Source organism: Salmo salar, chromosome ssa01 (genome assembly GCF_905237065.1).
Source record: "Salmo salar chromosome ssa01, Ssal_v3.1, whole genome shotgun sequence".
NCBI lineage: Eukaryota > Metazoa > Chordata > Actinopteri > Salmoniformes > Salmonidae > Salmo > Salmo salar.
The window spans coordinates 167,349,410-167,370,291 of record NC_059442.1 but is presented as its reverse complement, the minus strand read 5'-3'; the positions used below and the strand labels follow the sequence as shown (position 1 = coordinate 167,370,291).

Sequence of the window (20,882 nt, the reverse complement as noted above, 5' to 3'; positions counted from 1 at the left end):
AACCAGGGCTGGCCCTCGCCGGCCCTCCAGGGCCCCGCAATAACTCAACCCTGAGAGGTTTGCCGGGATTGGTAGCCAGTGATCTCATTCTGCCACGGTGTAAACACTCAGGTGGGGCCAAGCTGAAAGCCTCGTTGCATGCTGGGACAGGGTATCGCCCCCCCGCCCGCTCCCAACTCACAGTTTGAGGGTCATCTGCAGGGCACAGCCAACCCCAAATGTATTGGGATGAGGAAAGTTAATGAAACTTTATTATTTTGAGTTTGCTCGGTGCTTATCCTTGCTTTTTTTTTTTCATTTCTTTTTCAAGGCATTCTTCCCGAAAGGTTGGCCAGAAGGAAAGGGGACGTGAAAGGTTGGCTAGAAGGGGACGTGAAAGGTTGGCCAGAAGGAAAGGGGACGTGAAAGGTTGGCCAGAAGGAAAGGGGACGTGAAAGGTTGGCCAGAAGGAAAGGGGACGTGAAAGGTTGGCCAGAAGGAAAGGGGACGTGAAAGGTTGGCCAGAAGGAAAGGGGACGTGAAAGGTTGGCCAGAAGGAAAGGGGACGTGAAAGGTTGGCTAGAAGGAAAGGGGACGTGAAAGGTTGGCCAGAAGGAAAGGGGACGTGAAAGGTTGGCCAGAAGGAAAGGGGACGTGAAAGGTTGGATAGAAGGAAAGGGGACGTGAAAGGTTGGCAAGAAGGAAAGGGGACGTGAAAGGTTGGATAGAAGGAAAGGGATGTGCGTACAAGGCTCTAAAACCCAATAGTATTTAAACAGAGGACACAAACACAGATACACACACGGGTCTTACCTGCTAGGTCTTCCTTGGATGAGGCCATGCGCGGGGAGCCGTGCATAGGTTCAATCTTCAGAGAAAGCCTGCAACAACACAACCATGTGGTCAGCAACCGGAGGACACTCACTATTCATATACCTCAAATCCACTGCTTGAGTCACTCACCATAGCTTGTGATATCATAGCTTTTGAATGAGCCCTATTTATAAGCCCATAGCAATGGATAACAATGTCTCCCCTTTCAGTAGGAGTATTATATTAATATGTGTGACAGAAATCCTTGCCAGGGGGAAATGGATGATAAAAGTCAAAGCAAAGCTTGTGTTTTATTCTATTACACAATCTGAAAACAAATGAAATGTTTGGAGTTTGCTAAAAAAAACAAACAAGTGGGGTCTCTGTCAGAAGAGGAAGAAACTCCTCTTTGCCACATGTGAAGGCTGTAACTGGAACGGGACGCTTCAATTACATTTTTGATCAAATGACCTCAACAAAAAAAGTAGATCCTATCACTTCTGGATTTTATATACTTCATCTTCATACTACCAACATATTTTACATACATGAAATACTAAAACTAGAAACTATTGGAAAAAGCAGCAATCATATAAGAATATAAACTTGATTCTTATCAAAACATCATGAGATATATATAAATAAATAAAAAAGATTTAGCAAAAGTATTGTTAATTAGCATATTCTGTAAAACAAACAAATGTTTACTTTAATATGCAGAAAGTACAATCCACATTTACCATCATTTGAATGTAGTATCATTTAGTTTTTAGAATTTTGAAGTAAATACTAATTTGGTCATATTTCCAGCAACATTTGAAATACACAAAAAGTGATTAAATGCATTGATCCTGGGAGACAATGACCAAAAATATGGCTTAGTTTTCTTCATTTACTTAACCCACTAGTGAAACAATGGGATTGTTAGGTTACTGCATGGTCCGAACTAGAAGCACAAGCATTTCGCTACACTCACGTTAACATCTGCTAACCATGTGTATGTTACAAATAAAATTTGATTTGATTGGCAGGGTCTAGGGCAGGATGGCTCAAAAATCATGCCCAAATAATCCTCAAAGTCACTTTAAACCAAATGTTATAGCAACACAAATACCATAAGTTGCACATATAGAGTATTGGAGGACATTATAGGAAATCTGGTATTTATATAATATTACCTGTAGAATAACAAATTTTTTCTGAGAATACCCACCAATACAGCACAATGTATACATTGAGGGTAGCTGGTTTCTGGATTATAAGTCTACCTAGTATTCATACCACTGACTGATTTATGAGCGGTTTTGACTGCAACTAAGCATATCTGTAAGGTCATCTTTTATTTTGTACAAAGCGATAACCAGTTATAACCAGTTTTAACCATAGACGAGTAGATATGATACTCCATCTCTTCAGGTGATCTGTCTAACTGGTAAAAATCACTGATACAGGTTCCCCTCCACCCTATGGTGGTATGGATAACTTATCATGTCTCCAGAGAAACCTGGATTCAAATAAAGGTCCTATTTATCCAATTACTATAGGCGGAATTAGGTGTTTTTGTCTGCTATTAAAATGGCGCCACAGGACTTGCATTTTTAAAAAGTCCATATTGATAGAGACACATCCATTATTTAGATTTGCGAAGAAGTTGATTGACAAAGTAATGAACAATTTGAATAAACCACCTTTGGGCTATGGTAAAAAAAAATATGACTCTGGGGTCAAAATGACCCAAGTCGGTAGTATGAGGGTTAACATGTTCACTCGGTGGGTATACAGAAGATAATTTGCTACCAATCCTATACATCCACTTGGGAGGTATTTAAAGGGAGGTATTTAAAGGGAGGTATTTAAAGGGAGGTATTTAAAGAACTTACTGAGCCATTAGACCATGTTAGGGTTCTATGACAGGTAACATCAGCATAACAAAGCTAGAGGGGAAATGGGGTAAACATTGCTGCTTTTGACTCTCCTTTTGGGCGATTTACAAAATGTTCCCCTGTGGTTCAAGATACATTAACCCCCGTCATAGCTGGAGCTAAACACGCCCTCACAGGGGTAAATGGTAGAGCTAAACGCTCCCTCACAGGGGTAAATGGTGGAGCTAAACGCTCCCACACAGGGGTAAATGGTAGCGCTAAACGCTCCCTCACAGGGGTAAATGGTGGAGCTAAACGCTCCCTCACAGGGGTAAATGGTGGACCTAAACGCTCCCACACAGGGGTAAATGGTAGCACTAAACGCTCCCTCACAGGGGTAAATGGTGGAGCTAAACGCTCCCTCACAGAGGTAAATGGTAGCACTAAACGCTCCCTCACAGGGGTAAATGGTAGAACTAAACTCTCCCTCACAGGGGTAAATGGTAGAGCTAAACGCTCCCTCACAGGGGTAAATGGTAGCACTAAACGCTCCCTCACAGGGGTAAATGGTAGCACTAAACGCTCCCTCACAGGGGTAAATGGTAGCACTAAACGCTCCCTCACAGGGGTAAATGTTAGCGCTAAACGCTCCCTCACAGGGGTAAATGGTAGAGCTAAACGCTCCCTCACAGGGGTAAATGGTAGAGCTAAACGCTCCCTCACAGGGGTAAATGGTAGAGCTAAACGCTCCCTCACAGGGGTAAATGGTAGAGCTAAACGCTCCCTCACAGGGGTAAATGGTAGAGCTAAACGCTCCCTCACAGGGGTAAATGGTAGAACTAAACGCTCCCTCACAGGGGTAAATGGTGGAGCTAAACGCTGCCTCACAGGGGTAAATGGTGGAGCTAAACGCTCCCTCACAGGGGTAAATGGTAGAGCTAAACGCTCCCTCACAGGAGTAAATGGTAGAACTAAACGCTCCCTCACAGGGGTAAATGGTAGAACTAAAAGCTCCCTCACAGGGGTAAATGGTAGCGCTAAACGCTCCCTCACAGGGGTAAATGGTGGAGCTAAACGCTCCCTCACAGGGGTAAATGGTAGAGCTAAACGCTCCCTCACAGGGGTAAATGGTAGAACTAAACGCTCCCTCACAGGGGTAAATGGTAGAACTAAAAGCTCCCTCACAGGGGTAAATGGTAGCACTAAACGCTCCCTCACAGGGGTAAATGGTAGAGCTAAACCCTCCCTCACAGGGGTAAATGGTAGCGCTAAACGCTCCCTCACAGGGGTAAATGGTGGCACTAAATGCTCCCTCACAGGGGTAAATGGTAGAGCTAAACGCTCCCTCACAGGGGTAAATGTTCGAGCTAAACGCTCCCTCACAGGGGTAAATGGTGGAGCTAAACGCTCCCTCACAGGGGTAAATGGTGGAGCTAAACGCTCCCTCACAGGGGTAAATGGTGGAGCTAAACGCTCCCTCACAGGGGTAAATGGTGGAGCTAAACGCTCCCTCACAGGGGTAAATGGTGGAGCTAAACGCTCCCTCACAGGGGTAAATGGTGGAGCTAAACGCTCCCTCACAGGGGTAAATGGTAGAACTAAACGCTCCCTCACAGGGTCCCGTGTGGCTCAGTTGGTAGAGCATGGTGTTTGCAACGCCAGGGTTGTAGGTTCGATTTCCACGGGGGACCAGTACGGGAAAACATTTTTTTTTAATGAAATGTATGCATTCACTACTATAAGTCGCTCTGGATAAGAGCGTCTGCTAAATGACTAAAATGTACATGTAATGTAAATGGAGGCACTAAACGCTCCCTCACAGGGATAAATGGCAGAACTAAACACTCGCTAACAGCGGTAAATGGCAGGACTAAACGCTCCCTCACAGTGGTTAATGGTCAAACTAAATGCTCCTTCACAGGGGTAAATGGTAGAACTAAACGCTCCCTCACAGGGGTAAATGGTAGAACTAAACGCTCCCTCACAGGGGTAAATGGTAGAACTAAAAGCACATGTCAAGGGAATTCAATGAAGATCGTATGGCAAACAAAGCATAAACAATTTGATAGGAAGGCCTGAGGGGCACAACTCGGATGTTTGTCGGACAGAAGCTATCCAGATAAACAGTCAGTGTCGTGGGTATAAACAACAACATGTGTGGCCAACCCGTGGTTCAGCGGTGACACCACAGGCTCTTCTGTTACGACGCAACGACCTAGCCAAAAGGGTGCACCGTAAACTCAATTCAGAGCTTTCCACCGCATATCTGACGTTTACAACTCTACTAGATTATCACTACTGGAATGGTGTTGATATTGACAGGTCCAGAAATACAGATAAATCACTTGTTAGGTGCAGATGACTTCCTGGTTAGGGACATTTCAGTGAAGAACTACCGTAACGTGGGTCCAAATGAGGAAGGTTTCAATTAGTGAAGTGAGAAAAAGCAGCTCTTAAAAAAACAACAATCTGCAGTTGTTACATACATTTTTTGGGGGGGGTTTATAAATTAAAATTATACAGTACGTACCCATTGGTTCTTGAAGAATATAACTTATGAGCTTAGTACAACTGCCGTACCCCATCAGAAGCCAAAATATAAGCTTTGTTATAAAGTAAACATAGTTAAAACTAAAATGTTGGTCTCAAGGATGGTCAGTCCTTGCATTCAGGGGCTTTGTTATCGTTTCAACTGCTGATTGACGCTTTATAAAATCACACAAATATCAAAACTATCCATGCCGTTTCTCCCGGAGTAAACAGTACATTTCTGACAAATGCATTTGTATATATTAAATGAAATAAAACCCAAACAAAGCATGCTGATAACAGACAAACACTAACAGACAAACTAAATTACAGACAAAGTCTTTGTCAGTTAGTCTTTGTCTATCAGTTAGTCTAACTGACAGACAAACTAAATTACAGACAAAGTCTTTGTCAGTTAGTCTTTGTCTATCAGTTAGTCTAACTGACAGACAAACTAAATTACAGACAAAGGCTAACTACTGTATTGTCAAGGTTTAACCCCAAAAACTATTTTCAAAAAGTATTTTGGGCTGCCTGAAGAACTCATAACTCACTGGATGTAGTTTTGCCAAAAGCACATATTCACACTAACACAAACACACAGTAATGTAATTAAACATGTGCGTGTGTGTATTACCGTCAACTGGGGGGGGGGCCAAGCTGGGGCCAGTTGTACTGTTAGAGGGGCCAGTTACATTAGACGTTATTGTTGTCATATCGTTTTCTTCACTGCATTGCAGGCATTAGCAGGCAAAAGACCATGTTCCGCGTTGCCACTGTCTAATAACGGATGTAAAAAAAGAACGATAGCAAAAATTTGTTATGTAAAAATGTGTTCATACTCCACATTTAGGGGGGCCACAAGGTGGTCCAAAATTGTTGTCACAGGGGCACTGCCCCCCCCCCCAGAACTGCTAGTGATTACAGTAAGACCCAGCTCTTCTGGAAAATACAATTATTTCAATCAGGTTGTTTTTGAAAGTGGGTCATGACGAATAGTTGAAAGGAATTCTCCTCCATAAAACGTTGTATTATAGTTAATGCTGTGACAAACAGCGCATTAGGAAAATATTCAGGCCCCTTGACTTTTCCCACATTTTGTTACGTTACAAAAAAAAAAAAAAAACCTGTCCCCATAATGACAAAGTAAAAACAGGTTTTGAGAAATGTTAGCAAATGTATAAAAAATAATAAAAATAAGAATGAAAATAAGAATGAAAATAAGAATAAATAAAATATCACATTTTTGGACACACCTACACATTCAAGAGGTTTTTCTTTCTTTCTATTTTTACTGTCTGAACCAGACCACTGTAACCTGCCCTGGGTTCAGTCTGAACCAGACCACTGTAACCTGCCCTGGCTACAGTCTGAACCAGACCACTGTAACCTGCCCTGGGTTCAGTCTGAACCAGACCACTGTAACCTGCCCTGGGTTCAGTCTGAACCAGACCACTGTAACCTGCCCTGGGTACAGTCTGAACCAGACCACTGTAACCTGCCCTGGCTACAGTCTGAACCAGACCACTGTAACATGCCCTGGCTACAGTCTGAACCAGACCACTGTAACCTGCCCTGGCTACAGTCTGAACCAGACCACTGTAACCTGCCCTGGCTACAGTCTGAACCAGACCACTGTAACCTGCCCTGGGTTCAGTCTGAACCAGACCACTGTAACCTGCCCTGGGTTCAGTCTGAACCAGACCACTGTAACCTGCCCTGGGTACAGTCTGAACCAGACCACTGTAACCTGCCCTGGCTACAGTCTGAACCAGACCACTGTAACCTGTCCTGGGTTCAGTCTGAACCAGACCACTGAACTCCTCCACAGTCTGAACCAGACCACTGTAACCTGCCCTGGCTACAGTCTGAACCAGACCACTGTAACCTGCCCTGGGTTCAGTCTGAACCAGACCACTGTAACCTGCCCTGGGTTCAGTCTGAACCAGACCACTGTAACCTGCCCTGGGTACAGTCTGAACCAGACCACTGTAACCTGCCCTGGCTACAGTCTGAACCAGACCACTGAACTCCTCCACAGTCTGAACCAGACCACTGTAACCTGCCCTGGGTTCAGTCTGAACCAGACCACTGTAACCTGCCCTGGGTTCAGTCTGAACCAGACCACTGTAACCTGCCCTGGGTACAGTCTGAACCAGACCACTGTAACCTGCCCTGGCTACAGTCTGAACCAGACCACTGAACTCCTCCACAGTCTGAACCAGACCACTGTAACCTGCCCTGGGTACAGTCTGAACCAGACCACTGTAACCTGCCCTGGCTACAGTCTGAACCAGACCACTGTAACCTGCCCTGGCTACAGTCTGAACCAGACCACTGTAACCTGCCCTGGGTTCAGTCTGAACCAGACCACTGTAACCTGCCCTGGGTTCAGTCTGAACCAGACCACTGTAACCTGCCCTGGGTTCAGTCTGAACCAGACCACTGTAACCTGCCCTGGCTACAGTCTGAACCAGACCACTGTAACCTGCCCTGGCTACAGTCTGAACCAGACCACTGTAACCTGCCCTGGCTACAGTCTGAACCAGACCACTGTAACCTGCCCTGGCTACAGTCTGAACCAGACCACTGTAACCTGCCCTGGCTACAGTCTGAACCAGACCACTGTAACCTGCCCTGGCTACAGTCTGAACCAGACCACTGTAACCTGCCCTGGGTACAGTCTGAACCAGACCACTGTAACCTGCCCTGGCTACAGTCTGAACCAGACCACTGTAACCTGCCCTGGCTACAGTCTGAACCAGACCACTGTAACCTGCCCTGGCTACAGTCTGAACCAGACCACTGTAACCTGCCCTGGCTACAGTCTGAACCAGACCACTGTAACCTGCCCTGGCTACAGTCTGAACCAGACCACTGTAACCTGCCCTGGGTACAGTCTGAACCAGACCACTGTAACCTGCCCTGGGTACAGTCTGAACCAGACCACTGTAACCTGCCCTGGCTACAGTCTGAACCAGACCACTGTAACCTGCCCTGGCTACAGTCTGAACCAGACCACTGTAACCTGCCCTGGGTTCAGTCTGAACCAGACCACTGTAACCTGCCCTGGCTACAGTCTGAACCAGACCACTGTAACCTGCCCTGGCTACAGTCTGAACCAGACCACTGTAACCTGCCCTGGCTACAGTCTGAACCAGACCACTGTAACCTGCCCTGGGTTCAGTCTGAACCAGACCACTGTAACCTGCCCTGGGTACAGTCTGAACCAGACCACTGTAACCTGCCCTGGCTACAGTCTGAACCAGACCACTGTAACCTGCCCTGGGTACAGTCTGAACCAGACCACTGTAACCTGCCCTGGGTACAGTCTGAACCAGACCACTGTAACCTGCCCTGGGTACAGTCTGAACCAGACCACTGAACTCCTCCACAGTCTGAACCAGACCACTGAACTTTCCTAAGGAAAGCAGACCCAGACAGTCTTTTTTCTCTCCCTCAGGACGGAAAGTTACAATGCATTCAAAGAACAGACAGAGGAGGGAGGGATGGAAAGAGAGGGATGGAGAGAGGGAGAGAGGGATGGAGAGAGAGAGGGAGGGTCCAGGTTGGTCAGTGCTGAGGAAAGCAGCAGGCTGAGGGAAGGATGAAGGCATCTGGACAAAGATCAAGGGCTCTCTCTTGCGCCCCCTTTCTCTCTCTGGTTGCTAAGGGACTTTGAGGCTGAGTCGGGGTCACTTCACCTTGGAGGATCGCAGACAACCGTCACTACGGTTACCACATTGGAACCCCCTCCACCGGTCCGGATGGTTACCACAACCTTCACCACAAAACTGCCGTCCCCCCCAAACCCACCTGTCTCCTCCATCCCTCCCTACATTTTTTGGAAATGGGGCCATCCCGTTCTATCCGGCCCTTCATCCACTGTTCCAATTCCACCAACATCTCTCTCACATGCCAGGAGAGTGTCTGATGACACAGAAACCTCCCCAGGCCACATTGAACAGAAAAGTAGACAAGCTGTACTGCAGTGCTGGATATGGGAACCAGGTGTGTGTGTTTCCAACAGCTACGGAGGCAGAGTTACAGGAAGCCATGACAGAAATAGAAGTCCCTTTAAAACAGTGGTGAAGCCTGCTACCGACACGGTGTTCAAACAGTGGTGAAGCCTGCTACCGACACGGTGTTCAAACAGCGGTGAAGCCTGCTACCGACACGGTGTTCAAACAGCGGTGAAGCCTGCTACCCGACACGGTGTTCAAACAGTGGTGAAGCCTGCTACCTGACACGGTGTTCAAACAGTGGTGAAGCCTGCTACCCGACACGGTGTTAAAACAGTGGTGAAGCCTGCAACTAACACGGTGTTAAATCCATGATATCCTCATGAAGGCTGAGAAACATTAACATGTCATAACCATATAATTGGAAAACAGGTCAATAGATAGATTTGTACTGTGTACTGTACACAGGAGACCATGGAAAAGGTTGTGGGAAACAAAATATTTTGATTTAAAAAAATATATATATATTCTGCTACACATAAAAAGTTGATGACGCACCACAGCAAAAAAAAAACCCATTGGAAAATAGAACATGAACCAGATGTGTTCCCTGCAGCAAAATACAGCTATATGCACCGCATACATTAAAATACAGCTATATGCACCGTATACATTAAAATACAGCTATATGCACCGTATACATTAAAATACAGCTATATGCACCGCATACATTAAAATACAGCTATATGCACCGCATACATTAAAATACAGCTATATGCACCGCATACATTAAAATACAGCTATATGCACCGTATACATTAAAATACAGCTATATGCACCGCATACATTAAAATACAGCTATATGCACCGTATACATTAAAATACAGCTATATGCACCGTATACATTAAAATACAGCTATATGCACCGCATACATTAAAATACAGCTATATGCACCGTATACATTAAAATACAGCTATATGCACCGTATACATTAAAATACAGCTATATGCACCGTATACATTAAAATACAGCTATATGCACCGCATACATTAAAATACAGCTATATGCACCGTATACATTAAAATACAGCTATATGCACCGTATACATTAAAATACAGCTATATGCACCGCATACATTAAAATACAGCTATATGCACCGTATACATTAAAATACAGCTATATGCACCGCATACATTAAAATACAGCTATATGCACCGCATACATTAAAATACAGCTATATGCACCGTATACATTAAAATACAGCTATATGCACCGCATACATTAAAATACAGCTATATGCACCGTATACATTAAAATACAGCTATATGCACCGTATACATTAAAGGGGCAATCGGCTGTTTAAACAATAACAAAGCCAAATCCCGCCACTGTTTCTGTAAAAAGCTGAGAGATTGAGCTGGAAAAATTGAAACACTAATTCATAGAGCTATGGATGCAAGGACTGACTATCCACAATATCAACATTATATACTGAACAAAAATAAAAACGCAACATGTAAAAATGTCAAAGATTTTAGTGAGTTACAGTTCATATAAAAGGAAATCAGTCAATTGAAATAAACTCATTAGGCCCAAATCTATGAATTTTATATGACTTGGCAGGGGTGCAGCAATGGCTAGGGAGCCAGGCCCAGGCCCAGCCAAACAGAATTCGTTTTTCCCCACAAAAGGTCTTTATTACAGACAAAAATACTCCTCAGTTTCATTAGCTGTCCGGGTGGCTGGTCTCAGATGATCCCGCAGGTGAAGAAGCCAGATGTGGAGGTCCTGGGCTGCCATGGTTACACATGGTCTGAGGTTGTGAGGATTGTTGGAAGTACTGACAAATTCTCTAAAATGATGTTGGAGGCAGCATTCAATTATCTGGCAACAGCTCTGGTGGACAATTCTGCATTCAGCATGACAATTGCACGCTCCCTCAAAACTTGAGACATCTGTGGCATTGTGTTGGGTGACAAAACTGCACATTTTAAAGTGCCCTTTTATTGTCCCCAGCACAAGGTGCACCTGTGTAATGATCATGCTGTTTAATCAGCTTCTTGATATGCCACATCTGTCAGGTAGATGGATTATCTTGGCAAAGGAGAAATGCTCACTAACAGTGATGTAAACACATTTGTGCACAACATTTGAGAAAAATAATATTTTTTGTGCATATGGAAAGTTTTGTGGATTTTTTATTTCAGCTCATGAAAAATTGGACCAACACTACATATTGCATTTCTATTTTTGTTCAGTATAGTTGTATATTTTGAGCGGTGCTCCTAAAAAAGTGTGCAAACGTGTTGTAGAATGTACACCCACCGCTTGCATTCTCCAGGGGAAAGAAATACGTTTTAATGCAGTAGTTTGATTCTCTGAAATGCGATAATTTGAGTGACCTGTGAAGGAACATTTTATATTTGTGCTTTTCTAATAACCAATGCGACTGGGTTCATGCAAGTGATTGATTGATCGTGCCTGGGAGGAATCCCTCACCATCAGTATAAGCAATTTGGAAGTACGCCCAGAACATTGTTTTGAGAATGGAAAGGGATATCTCAGTTTCAAGGTCTCAGCTTGGAAAGAAGAGGCCTCGTGAGGTATTGGTCGGTCACGTGCATGAACCAAAAGTTAATGATGAATTAATTATGAATTCATGTAAATCATGCAAATATAACTTGTCTGTGTAAGCAGTATATAAGAGAACTAACAGGACTGCCCGGCAGAGCTCCCGACCGACTTGTACTATGGTGCATTACTTTTGTTGGAACCTCTCCAGCTTGCTGATAATAAAGAATGATTAATTTAATATTGACTTCAGGTGTCCCTGGTGGTAATTTCAACAGACCCTTCAAAAGTTGTAACACAGAAAAATGGATAAAAGAAGAACATAGCCGTAGGTAATAAATATTCTTCACATTAAAGAGTAATACTATTGCCATGTGTTTTTCATTGAGACAATATTGCATACAGACATAGATATAAGGTTGTCATGACACTGCAATGGTAGCTCATGTTAGGATATGTGAAACAGCCCACAGAATCTGAAGGCCAATAGATCTGCTGGGGTCCAAGCTGCCCACAGAATCTGAAGGCCAATAGATCTGCTGGGGTCCAAGCTGCCCACAGAATCTGAAGGCCAATAGATCTGCTGGGGTCCAAGCTGCCCACAGAATCTGAAGGCCAATAGATCTGCTGGGGTCCAAGCTGCCCTCAGAATCTGAAGGCCAACAGATCTGCTGATGTCCGTGTGCATTGCGCCCAGTGTTACATTTAACAAAAGTAACGTGTTACTTTACAATATTACTTTGCATTGTAACGCCTTATATAACTCGTTATGTTATTTTGTGTTACTTTCACGATACATGATCTTTCATGATACATTCACTAGTTTCTCTTTTCATCTGTGCTTAAATTAGCCAAATACACTGAGTGAACAAAACATTAGGGACACCTGCTCTTTCCATGACAGACTGACCAGGTGAAAGTTAGGATCCCTTATTGATGTCACATTGATGTCAGGGTAGATGAAGGGGAGACGACAGGTTAAAGAAGGATTTTTAAACCTCGAGACAATTGAGACATGGATTGTGTGTGTGTGCCCCATTCCGGGGGTGAATGGGCAAGACAAAAGATTTAAGTGCCTTTGAACTGGGTATGGTAGTAGGTGCCAGGCGCACCGTTTACAGTGTGTCAAGAACTGCAATGCTGCTGGGGATTTCTCGCTCAACAGTTTCCCGTGTGTATCAAGAATGGTCCACCACCCAAAGGACATCCAGTCAACGGCAGGCCAATGGTCGAAAACAGGTCATTGATGAAAGAGGACAGAGGAGGCTGACAATTTTACAGTTAGTCAACTGACAGTCCAGTACAACATTGGTGTCCAAAGACCCATAAAATAACGCACAACTTGTCGTACCTTGACATGAATGGGGTACGGCAGCCAATGACCTTAGAGAGTTCCACTTCCTTCAGAAAAAATAAAAAATTAAAAAACCTGTGGTTGAAGTGGGTTAAGGAACAAAAACACTGGAGTATTGGAAAACATTGGCTGGTCTGATGAATCCTGGTTTCTGCTGATGAGAGGACTAGCGTTTGGAGAAAACCACAAGTACATGCATCCATCATGCTACGTGTCAACATTGCAGGCTGGTGGTGGTGGTGTGATGGTATGTTTCCATGGCACACATTGGGCCTCTTGATGAAAGCGGAGCTACGTTTTGAATTCCACAGGATATCCGAACATCATTGCCAATCAGGTGCATCCTTTCATGGCAGCAGTGTATCCACCTGCAAATAGATTTTTCTCAGCAGGATAATGCCCCCATGCCACAAGGCTAGGATTGTCCAGGAATGGTTCCACGAACATGACAGTGAAATCAGCTTACGGCAGTGGCCTGCCCAGACACCAGATCTCAATCCAATTGAGTATCTGTGCGATGAGACGGAACGAGCTATTTGGAGTGGAGATCCACTACCAGCCAACTTGACAACTGTGGGAAGCATTGGAGTCAACATGGGCCAGCATCCCTATAGAACGCTTACAAAACCTTGTGGAGTCTATGCCCCCTGACGAATTAAGGCTGTTCTGAGGGCAAAAGGGGGTGCAACTCAATATTAGGAAGATTTTCCTAATATTATGTCCACTCAGTGTACACTGCAAGTCAAACATCTGTACAGATATCCTATCTTTCCATTCAAAATCTTTCTCTCGAAACCGCCAGTTCTGGTTAGACTGCACGTACACGGACCCACATGTACACACGCACCCTAGGTTACTTGACAAAGTAACTATTATTATATTACCCAATTTGAAAAAGAAACGCGTTACATTACTAGTTACCCAACAACAAAAAAGAAATCTGATTACGTAAGGTGTTACTTTTGTAAAGACCCTAGCGGCCATATCAAAGTTTTGTGGCGTTTCGGGCGGCCATTGCAAGGTTCTTGAGCGAGAATCGAACTTGGCATCCTAAGGGCAATAGACAGACGTGTTTCCGCCGCTCCGGAGCTCTAGTCAGTCTTATCAATGACAGGTTGGTTACAGTAGGAATGTAGGCTTTTACAGCTCAAAGACACCTACCAAGAGAGTCTCTCAAAACAAGCCGGACTTCATATTTAACTCATGATCAGCAGGAAGAGTGCATATGAGGCTGAGCTCTGAGGGTGAGTTTTTCTCAACAGCTGTGAGATGACACAGCTGTTGAACTACGCTTGTTTTCTATGGCACATGGGGATGAGGTTTATGCTTGCAATAATATTTATCTTTACTAGAACACGGCTGAGAGTCTAAAAAACGTTTCGTGACATGTGCTTTACATTTTCTCCACAAACATATCGTACTTAACTGAAATGTAGCGGGAGAGCGCTGTGCCTGGCGGGCGCCAATGTTAACGTACGCTGTCATCCCCCTGGCGGAGGAGATCCTCTCTTGGCTAATCTCTAATGCCGGGGATCTAAACACCGTCCTCTAGTCTAATGAGCTGTAATCATTTAAAGCTGCAATCTGCAGTTGCTACATTCATTTTTGGACTTAAAAAAAATGTACCTATTGATTCTTGAAGAATATAATTTATAAATGCCTCATAAACTTAGTTCAACTGCCGTACCCCATTAGAACCCCAAATATAAGCTTGTTTAATTCCAATGTTTGTAAACAAAGTAAATGTAAACAAACACCATATAGCCTCAAAACATGGTTCGAACTATAATTTAGATATCATGGATGGTCAGTCCTTGCATCCATAGCTCTGTCTATTTGAGAGTGGTTTCTCCAGCCTCATGAACAGCTTTTTACAGAAACAGGGGCGGGGGTAATGCTGTGTTATCGTTTCAACTGCTGATTGCCCCTTTAAATCATCCCTTTTGTATAGAGAGGAGCGGCGGCCTCTCCATCTCTTTGACGTCTAGAACAGAGAGTGAGACAGAGACTGTCATGCTCGATCGTCTACAGTACAGTAGACCACAGTGAATGTTCTCTAGTTTCATTTGTACAGTGTTCATAATCTGGAAACTAGTTTCATTTGTACAGCACGGTGTTCATAATCTGGACACTAGTTTTATTTGTACAGTACAGTGTTCATATTCTGGACACTAGTTTTATTTGTACAGTACGGTGTTCATAATCTGGACACTAGTTTTATTTGTACAGTACGGTGTTAGTGTTCTGGACACAAAGGGAGCAGAATATTGATTTATAAACCTGGTTGTATGGGGTTAGATTACTTCTCAGACCACTGTCATCAGTACTGGGTCATGCCAACTCCTTCTGCCCAGGACACACTACTGTCATCACTTCTGAAAAGCCAAACAATGGTCCTATACTACCCTAATAAAGGACTTGGAGATGAAGACCTTATAGTCCATAGTGATCAGTTCATGGTGGTAAGAATTTCAATGAAACTGTCACTTGTACTGCAGTCCTTCACGTAGTAACATAGGATTCAGTAGTTCAGACCCCACATGCTTTTTGTTACGGCTTTTAATTTTAAGACGAAAATAAACCTAATCCTAAAACACTCGAAGTAAATCCAATGTTATCAATGAAAACAATTTCCAGCAGTTTTATTAGCCCTAATATTTACTAGCCTAATTAAAATGTCTGGAGGTCGGGTTAACGTAACACCGTGTTGATATAATTACAACAAATTCTGAGCGAGCAGACTGCCGACCACCGAAAAATTCAGTCGCAAAAAAAAAAAAAAAAAAGACTGGCTCCAAAACCAAACGATCCATAAGATTCCATCTTGGGACTCCCCTGTCAGTCCCAGCAGTGCATGTCTTTCACAGTTGAGCTCCTGGAGCTGGCTCCGGCTTTAAATCAAGCCCCCGTTAGAAATGCTGCGCTTCCGGGGCCACGCTTGGTCGCGCTCCCTCAAGGCAGACTCTATCTACAACATTGCCTGAAGAACTCATTAGAGCCACTGGAGGAATGAGCTCTCCTGTCATGATGCACAGCCCCCCCCGCCTGTGTGTGTGTGTGTGTGTGTGTGTGTGTGTGTGTGAGAAAGGTATGTTGGTGGGCGAGACGGTGGGGCGGACTCCCACTTACTTGAAGTTGTCGTCCTCTACGAACTTCTGAAGCTCCTCGATATAGCGCACGGACATTAAATACTTCTGAACATGGGGGAGGGTCACCAGGTGATCTGTGAAGGGGGGAAGTGGTATGGGGGAGGGAGAGAGGGTAGCAGAAAGACAAAAAACAGACAGTAAGACAAGATCATCGGCCCCTCCCATCGGCAACAGTCTCCTCCTAACCCCTCCCATCGGCAACAGTCTCCTCCTAACCCCTCCCATTGGCAACAGTCTCCTAATTCATCTAATCAGCAGCACTCTACTTCTAACGCAAATGAACATCTGAGAAGTCTGGGTAATCCTTCCCCCGTTCTCTCCTCAAAGTCTGGTCCGAGTGAAGCAAATGGCTAGCGCCTAGCCGGCAGTACGTGAGAGACATGACGTGTAAGCTCTGGGGCGAACACTGGGCGGTTTGGTGGTTGCATTTTAATGCTGTTACCAGCTGTTGTAGGGGGTTAAGGTTGTACATGTGTGCATTTCTGCCCCATGCGGTTGCCATTTTGTTCGAGCCCTGGGGAAGTTCTCGGAACCTCGCTGGCATTGGCCTTGCCGCTCAGCTCTGTGTGCGTCGATGAGGGATTTACTTTATTTAAACCAACTCCGCTAACAATGATGCCATGGCAGCGTGGCCCAGTCCAACTGGAATTAATAACCTCTCCTCCGGTTCACTGTGCTTGTTCTTTACTCTGCACAGCATTTCATATATAATGTAAAAGTCTTATGCCAGGCCAGGATTTGATGGGCTTTCATAAACATTATTGCAACACTTTAGGGTTCATGAGCTCAGTCTTGTTGCAATAGAAGAGACATCTTGGATCTGAGATCTGTTCCAATGTAGAAATGAGGAGTAAACATTTGCTTGCTCTTGCCAGCGTTGCCTAACTAAAAGTATCTTCAAAGCAGGCAAACTAAAGATGATGTACATGCAAGGACAGCAGGACTACCATCATACAGGCTTGAGGGAACATCCATACCGTTTAACACTAGAACCAGCCTGGCCTTTCGGTCTAGCAGTACCCTCTAAAGAATGTTGAGAAAGTTGCCGGGCTTTCCTTTAGCATATGCATCAGATATCAATTACATAGAGTCAAATGATATGTTTTGTATAATTCTACCAAGTCACAGGAAAAGCGTAGGCCTATAGCCTAGTTTCAGTTTCTATTACGATAAAAACATCGCAGTGTAGTCCATTTGATCAACTTCACTTATAGATTTGATTAGTAAGAGAGTTATAGTAACTAAAAGTCCAGTTAGAGCTTATTTTGACAAAGTAGAAACTAAAAAGATAATATAACCAGTCAGGTGTGCAGCTGAAATTATTTACAGTATTCCTAAAGAGAAGCACCAGTGCATTAACAATTGTAAATGATGAATTGCATAAATAAATATTTGTGGAAATATATTCATGACAAGATATAAAAAAGTAATTTGTTGATTGTATCAGACACTATTGTGCCATTATACCCAGAGTGCCTTCACGAATTAATCAAATCTAGTCTTTCTTTACACTTTTTGGGTCCACAGTCATCACACATCTTCGGCGCTTTGTGGTTGTACTGCACACAGAATTTTGAGTTATTTGACAAAGGTAAGTGTCATAGAAACTGCAGAACATACTCTTTCAGCTACTATATAGAAAATCTAAATATTTGACTTTGAAGGAGGATTTGATAAAGTGATGCTCCTTTCCCTGCCTCTCTCGATTACAAGATGCCGCCCATCTCCTCATGTACAATTTGACAACTGCTAGGCCTAATATTGTCGCTCACCAGATTGTCAATTTAATCTTGTGTGTGTGTGTATGTATGTATGTATGTATGTATGTATGTATGTATGTATGTATGTATGTATGTATGTATGTATGTATGTATGTATGTATATATATATGTGTATATATGTATATATATATTTTATTATGTGTAAAGTTGTTCTGGTTTAGTTAGGGTGTAGTTTGTCATCCATGTGTCAATCATTCAGTGGGCTGTTTGCTTCCCTGTATAGAGTCAAGGAGATCTTTTGCATTATTCTAAAAGACTACTGCAACATTTAGCATGTTTTCGTTTCCCTTACAATACATTTGATTAGTAATAGAGTTATAGTAAATCAAACAGTCCCATAACAGCTTCTGTTTACAAAGGTGTGCAGTCAAATGATTTGCTGCTGATAAATAGGCATAACAAACTCATCATCACACTATTGTGTCTCAAAATTAAATCAACCTCGTCACACTCCTTATCATTCAGTTGGGCCTAATTTCAATTCAATTGTGAAGTAATGTGCACAATTATTACCCATTTGTCATTCATTCAGTGAGGAGAGAGAGACTCATTAGCGCGACATTGGCTGAGTACCAATGTCCTACAGCACATTGTCTTGGAGCCTGGCTGGGTACCAACGTCCTACAGCACATTGTCTTAGCGCCTGGCTGGGTACCAACGTCCTACAGCACATTGTCTTAGCGCCTGGCTGGGTACCAACGTCCTACAGCACATTGTCTTGGAGCCTGGCTGGGTACCAACGTCCTACAGCACATTGTCTTGGAGCCTGGCTGGGTACCAACGTCCTACAGCACATTGTCTTGGAGCCTGGCTAGGTACCAACGTCCTACAGCACATTGTCTTGGAGCCTGGCTGGGTACCAACGTCCTACAGCACATTGTCTTGGAGCCTGGCTGGGTACCAACGTCCTACAGCACATTGTCTTGGAGCCTGGCTGGGTACCAACGTCCTACAGCACATTGTCTTGGAGCCTGGCTGGGTACCAACGTCCTACAGCACATTGTCTTGGAGCCTGGCTGGGTACCAACGTCCTACAGCACATTGTCTTGGAGCCTGGCTGGGTACCAACATCCTACAGCACATTGTCTTGGAGCCTGGCTGGGTACCAACATCCTACAGCACATTGTCTTGGAGCCTGGCTGGGTACCAACATCCTACAACACATTGTCTTGGAGCCTGGCTGGGTACCAACATCCTACAGCACATTGTCTTGGAGCCTGGCTGGGTACCAACATCCTACAGCACATTGTCTTGGAGCCTGGCTGGGTACCAACATCCTACAGCACATTGTCTTGGCGGTGTTAATTTGGAAATGGGTAATTTTAACCCAGTTTTTCTCCCCAACATTGTGATTACGATCTTGTCATCACTGCAACTCCCCAATGGGCTCGGGAGGCGAAGGTTGAGTGCGTCCTCCGAAACATGACCCGCCAAACCGCTCTTCTTATCACCCGCCTGCTTAACCCGGAAGCCAACTGCACCAATGTGTCAGAGGAAACACTGTTCAACAGACGACCGAAGTCAGCCTGCAGGTGCCCGGCCCGCCACAAGGAGTCACTGGAGTGCGATGAGCCAAGTTAAGCCCCCCCAGCCAAACCCTCCCCTAACACGGACGATGCTGGGCCAATTGTGCGCCGCCCTATCGGACTCCTGGTCACAGCTGGTTGTGACATAGCCTGGGATCGAACCCCAGGCTGTAGTGACGCCACAACACTGCGATGCAGTGCCTTAGACCGCTGCGGCACTCAGGATTATTTTCTTTACAAAATCAAACGTCAGTGGCCGTTGGCGGTTCTAGTGTTAACACTATTATGCTGACCTGAATAAAACTGCGCTGGATCTAATATGTCCTTTCCAGCCAGGCCAGTGCAGTACAGTTTACCTCAGTTCAGCTCAGTTGGGCTCAGTAGTTTGAAAATCCCTTCATCGATAAGAGAGTATTTGAGATTTGAGGGTGTCTGTGGGTGATTGTGGCTGAGGGGGTGAATCTGACAATAAGGAAACCCTTCACTAACTGGTATATACTAAACTCGGCAAAAAAAGAAACGCCCCTTTTTCAGGACCCTGGTCTTTCAAAGATAATTCGTAAAAATCCAAATAACTTCACAGGTCTTCATTGTAAAGGGTTTAAACACTGTTTCCCATGCTTGTTCAATGAACCATAAACAATTAATGAACATGCACCTGTGGAACGGTCATTAAGACACTAACAGCTTAATTTAGGACACTAAAGAATCCTTCCTACTAACTCTGAAAAACACCAAAAGAAAGATGCCCAGGGTCCCTGCTCATCTGCGTGAATGTGCCTTAGGCATGCTGCAAGGAGGCATGAGGACTGCAGACGTGGCCAGGGCAATAAATTGCTATGTCCTGTCATGATGTGGCCCTTTCTGGGTATAGATCATAGCTTCTCACTCTCTCCTAAACCCAGGTTCTGTTATCTAAAATTCCTGGCGGAGACTCTCTCCCCCTTTTCATGCAGTATGGAGAGAGAGAGTTCCACAGTCGAACAAAGGAACTCCCGCCAAATTCTACTACATTCCAGAATTTGAGACTGGAAAAATACCCATATTTTGGAGAATGTGTAAATGGTCGGTGGAAATGCCAGCTACGACCTGGTCCGTTTTGTTTCATGTTTGTGACCTCATGAAAGACAATACAGCCACATTAACCTAACTCTGTTTATACAGGCGCCTCCGTTATGAGGTTTGCATCTAATTATTGTATACAATGAATGAGTAAAGATGAAACTATTTGTGAAATGATGTAATGATAAACCTTTAATGGGAGATAATTGTAATTCCCTTTAAAGTTGAACTAAATCAAAATCCTCTTCAGACCACACGTATCTCGGTGGAAACTGAGGTGGCCCAGGTTTGAG

At 44.2% G+C, this 20,882-nt stretch overlaps 1 protein-coding gene across 2 annotated transcripts in view; it reads right to left on the bottom strand.

Moving 5' to 3' along the window:
• The window catches only part of LOC106572010 (ras-specific guanine nucleotide-releasing factor RalGPS1), a 278,753-nt gene that overhangs the window by 27,165 nt on the left and 230,706 nt on the right, over positions 1-20,882 (bottom strand). For both annotated transcript variants that reach the window (XM_014145707.2, XM_014145728.2), the window contains exons 10-11: positions 16,201-16,294; positions 793-860 (exon numbers count right to left, since the gene is read on the bottom strand). In XM_014145707.2, coding sequence (XP_014001182.1) covers positions 793-860; positions 16,201-16,294 — 162 coding nt within the window. The remainder of the gene's footprint in view (positions 1-792; positions 861-16,200; positions 16,295-20,882) is intronic.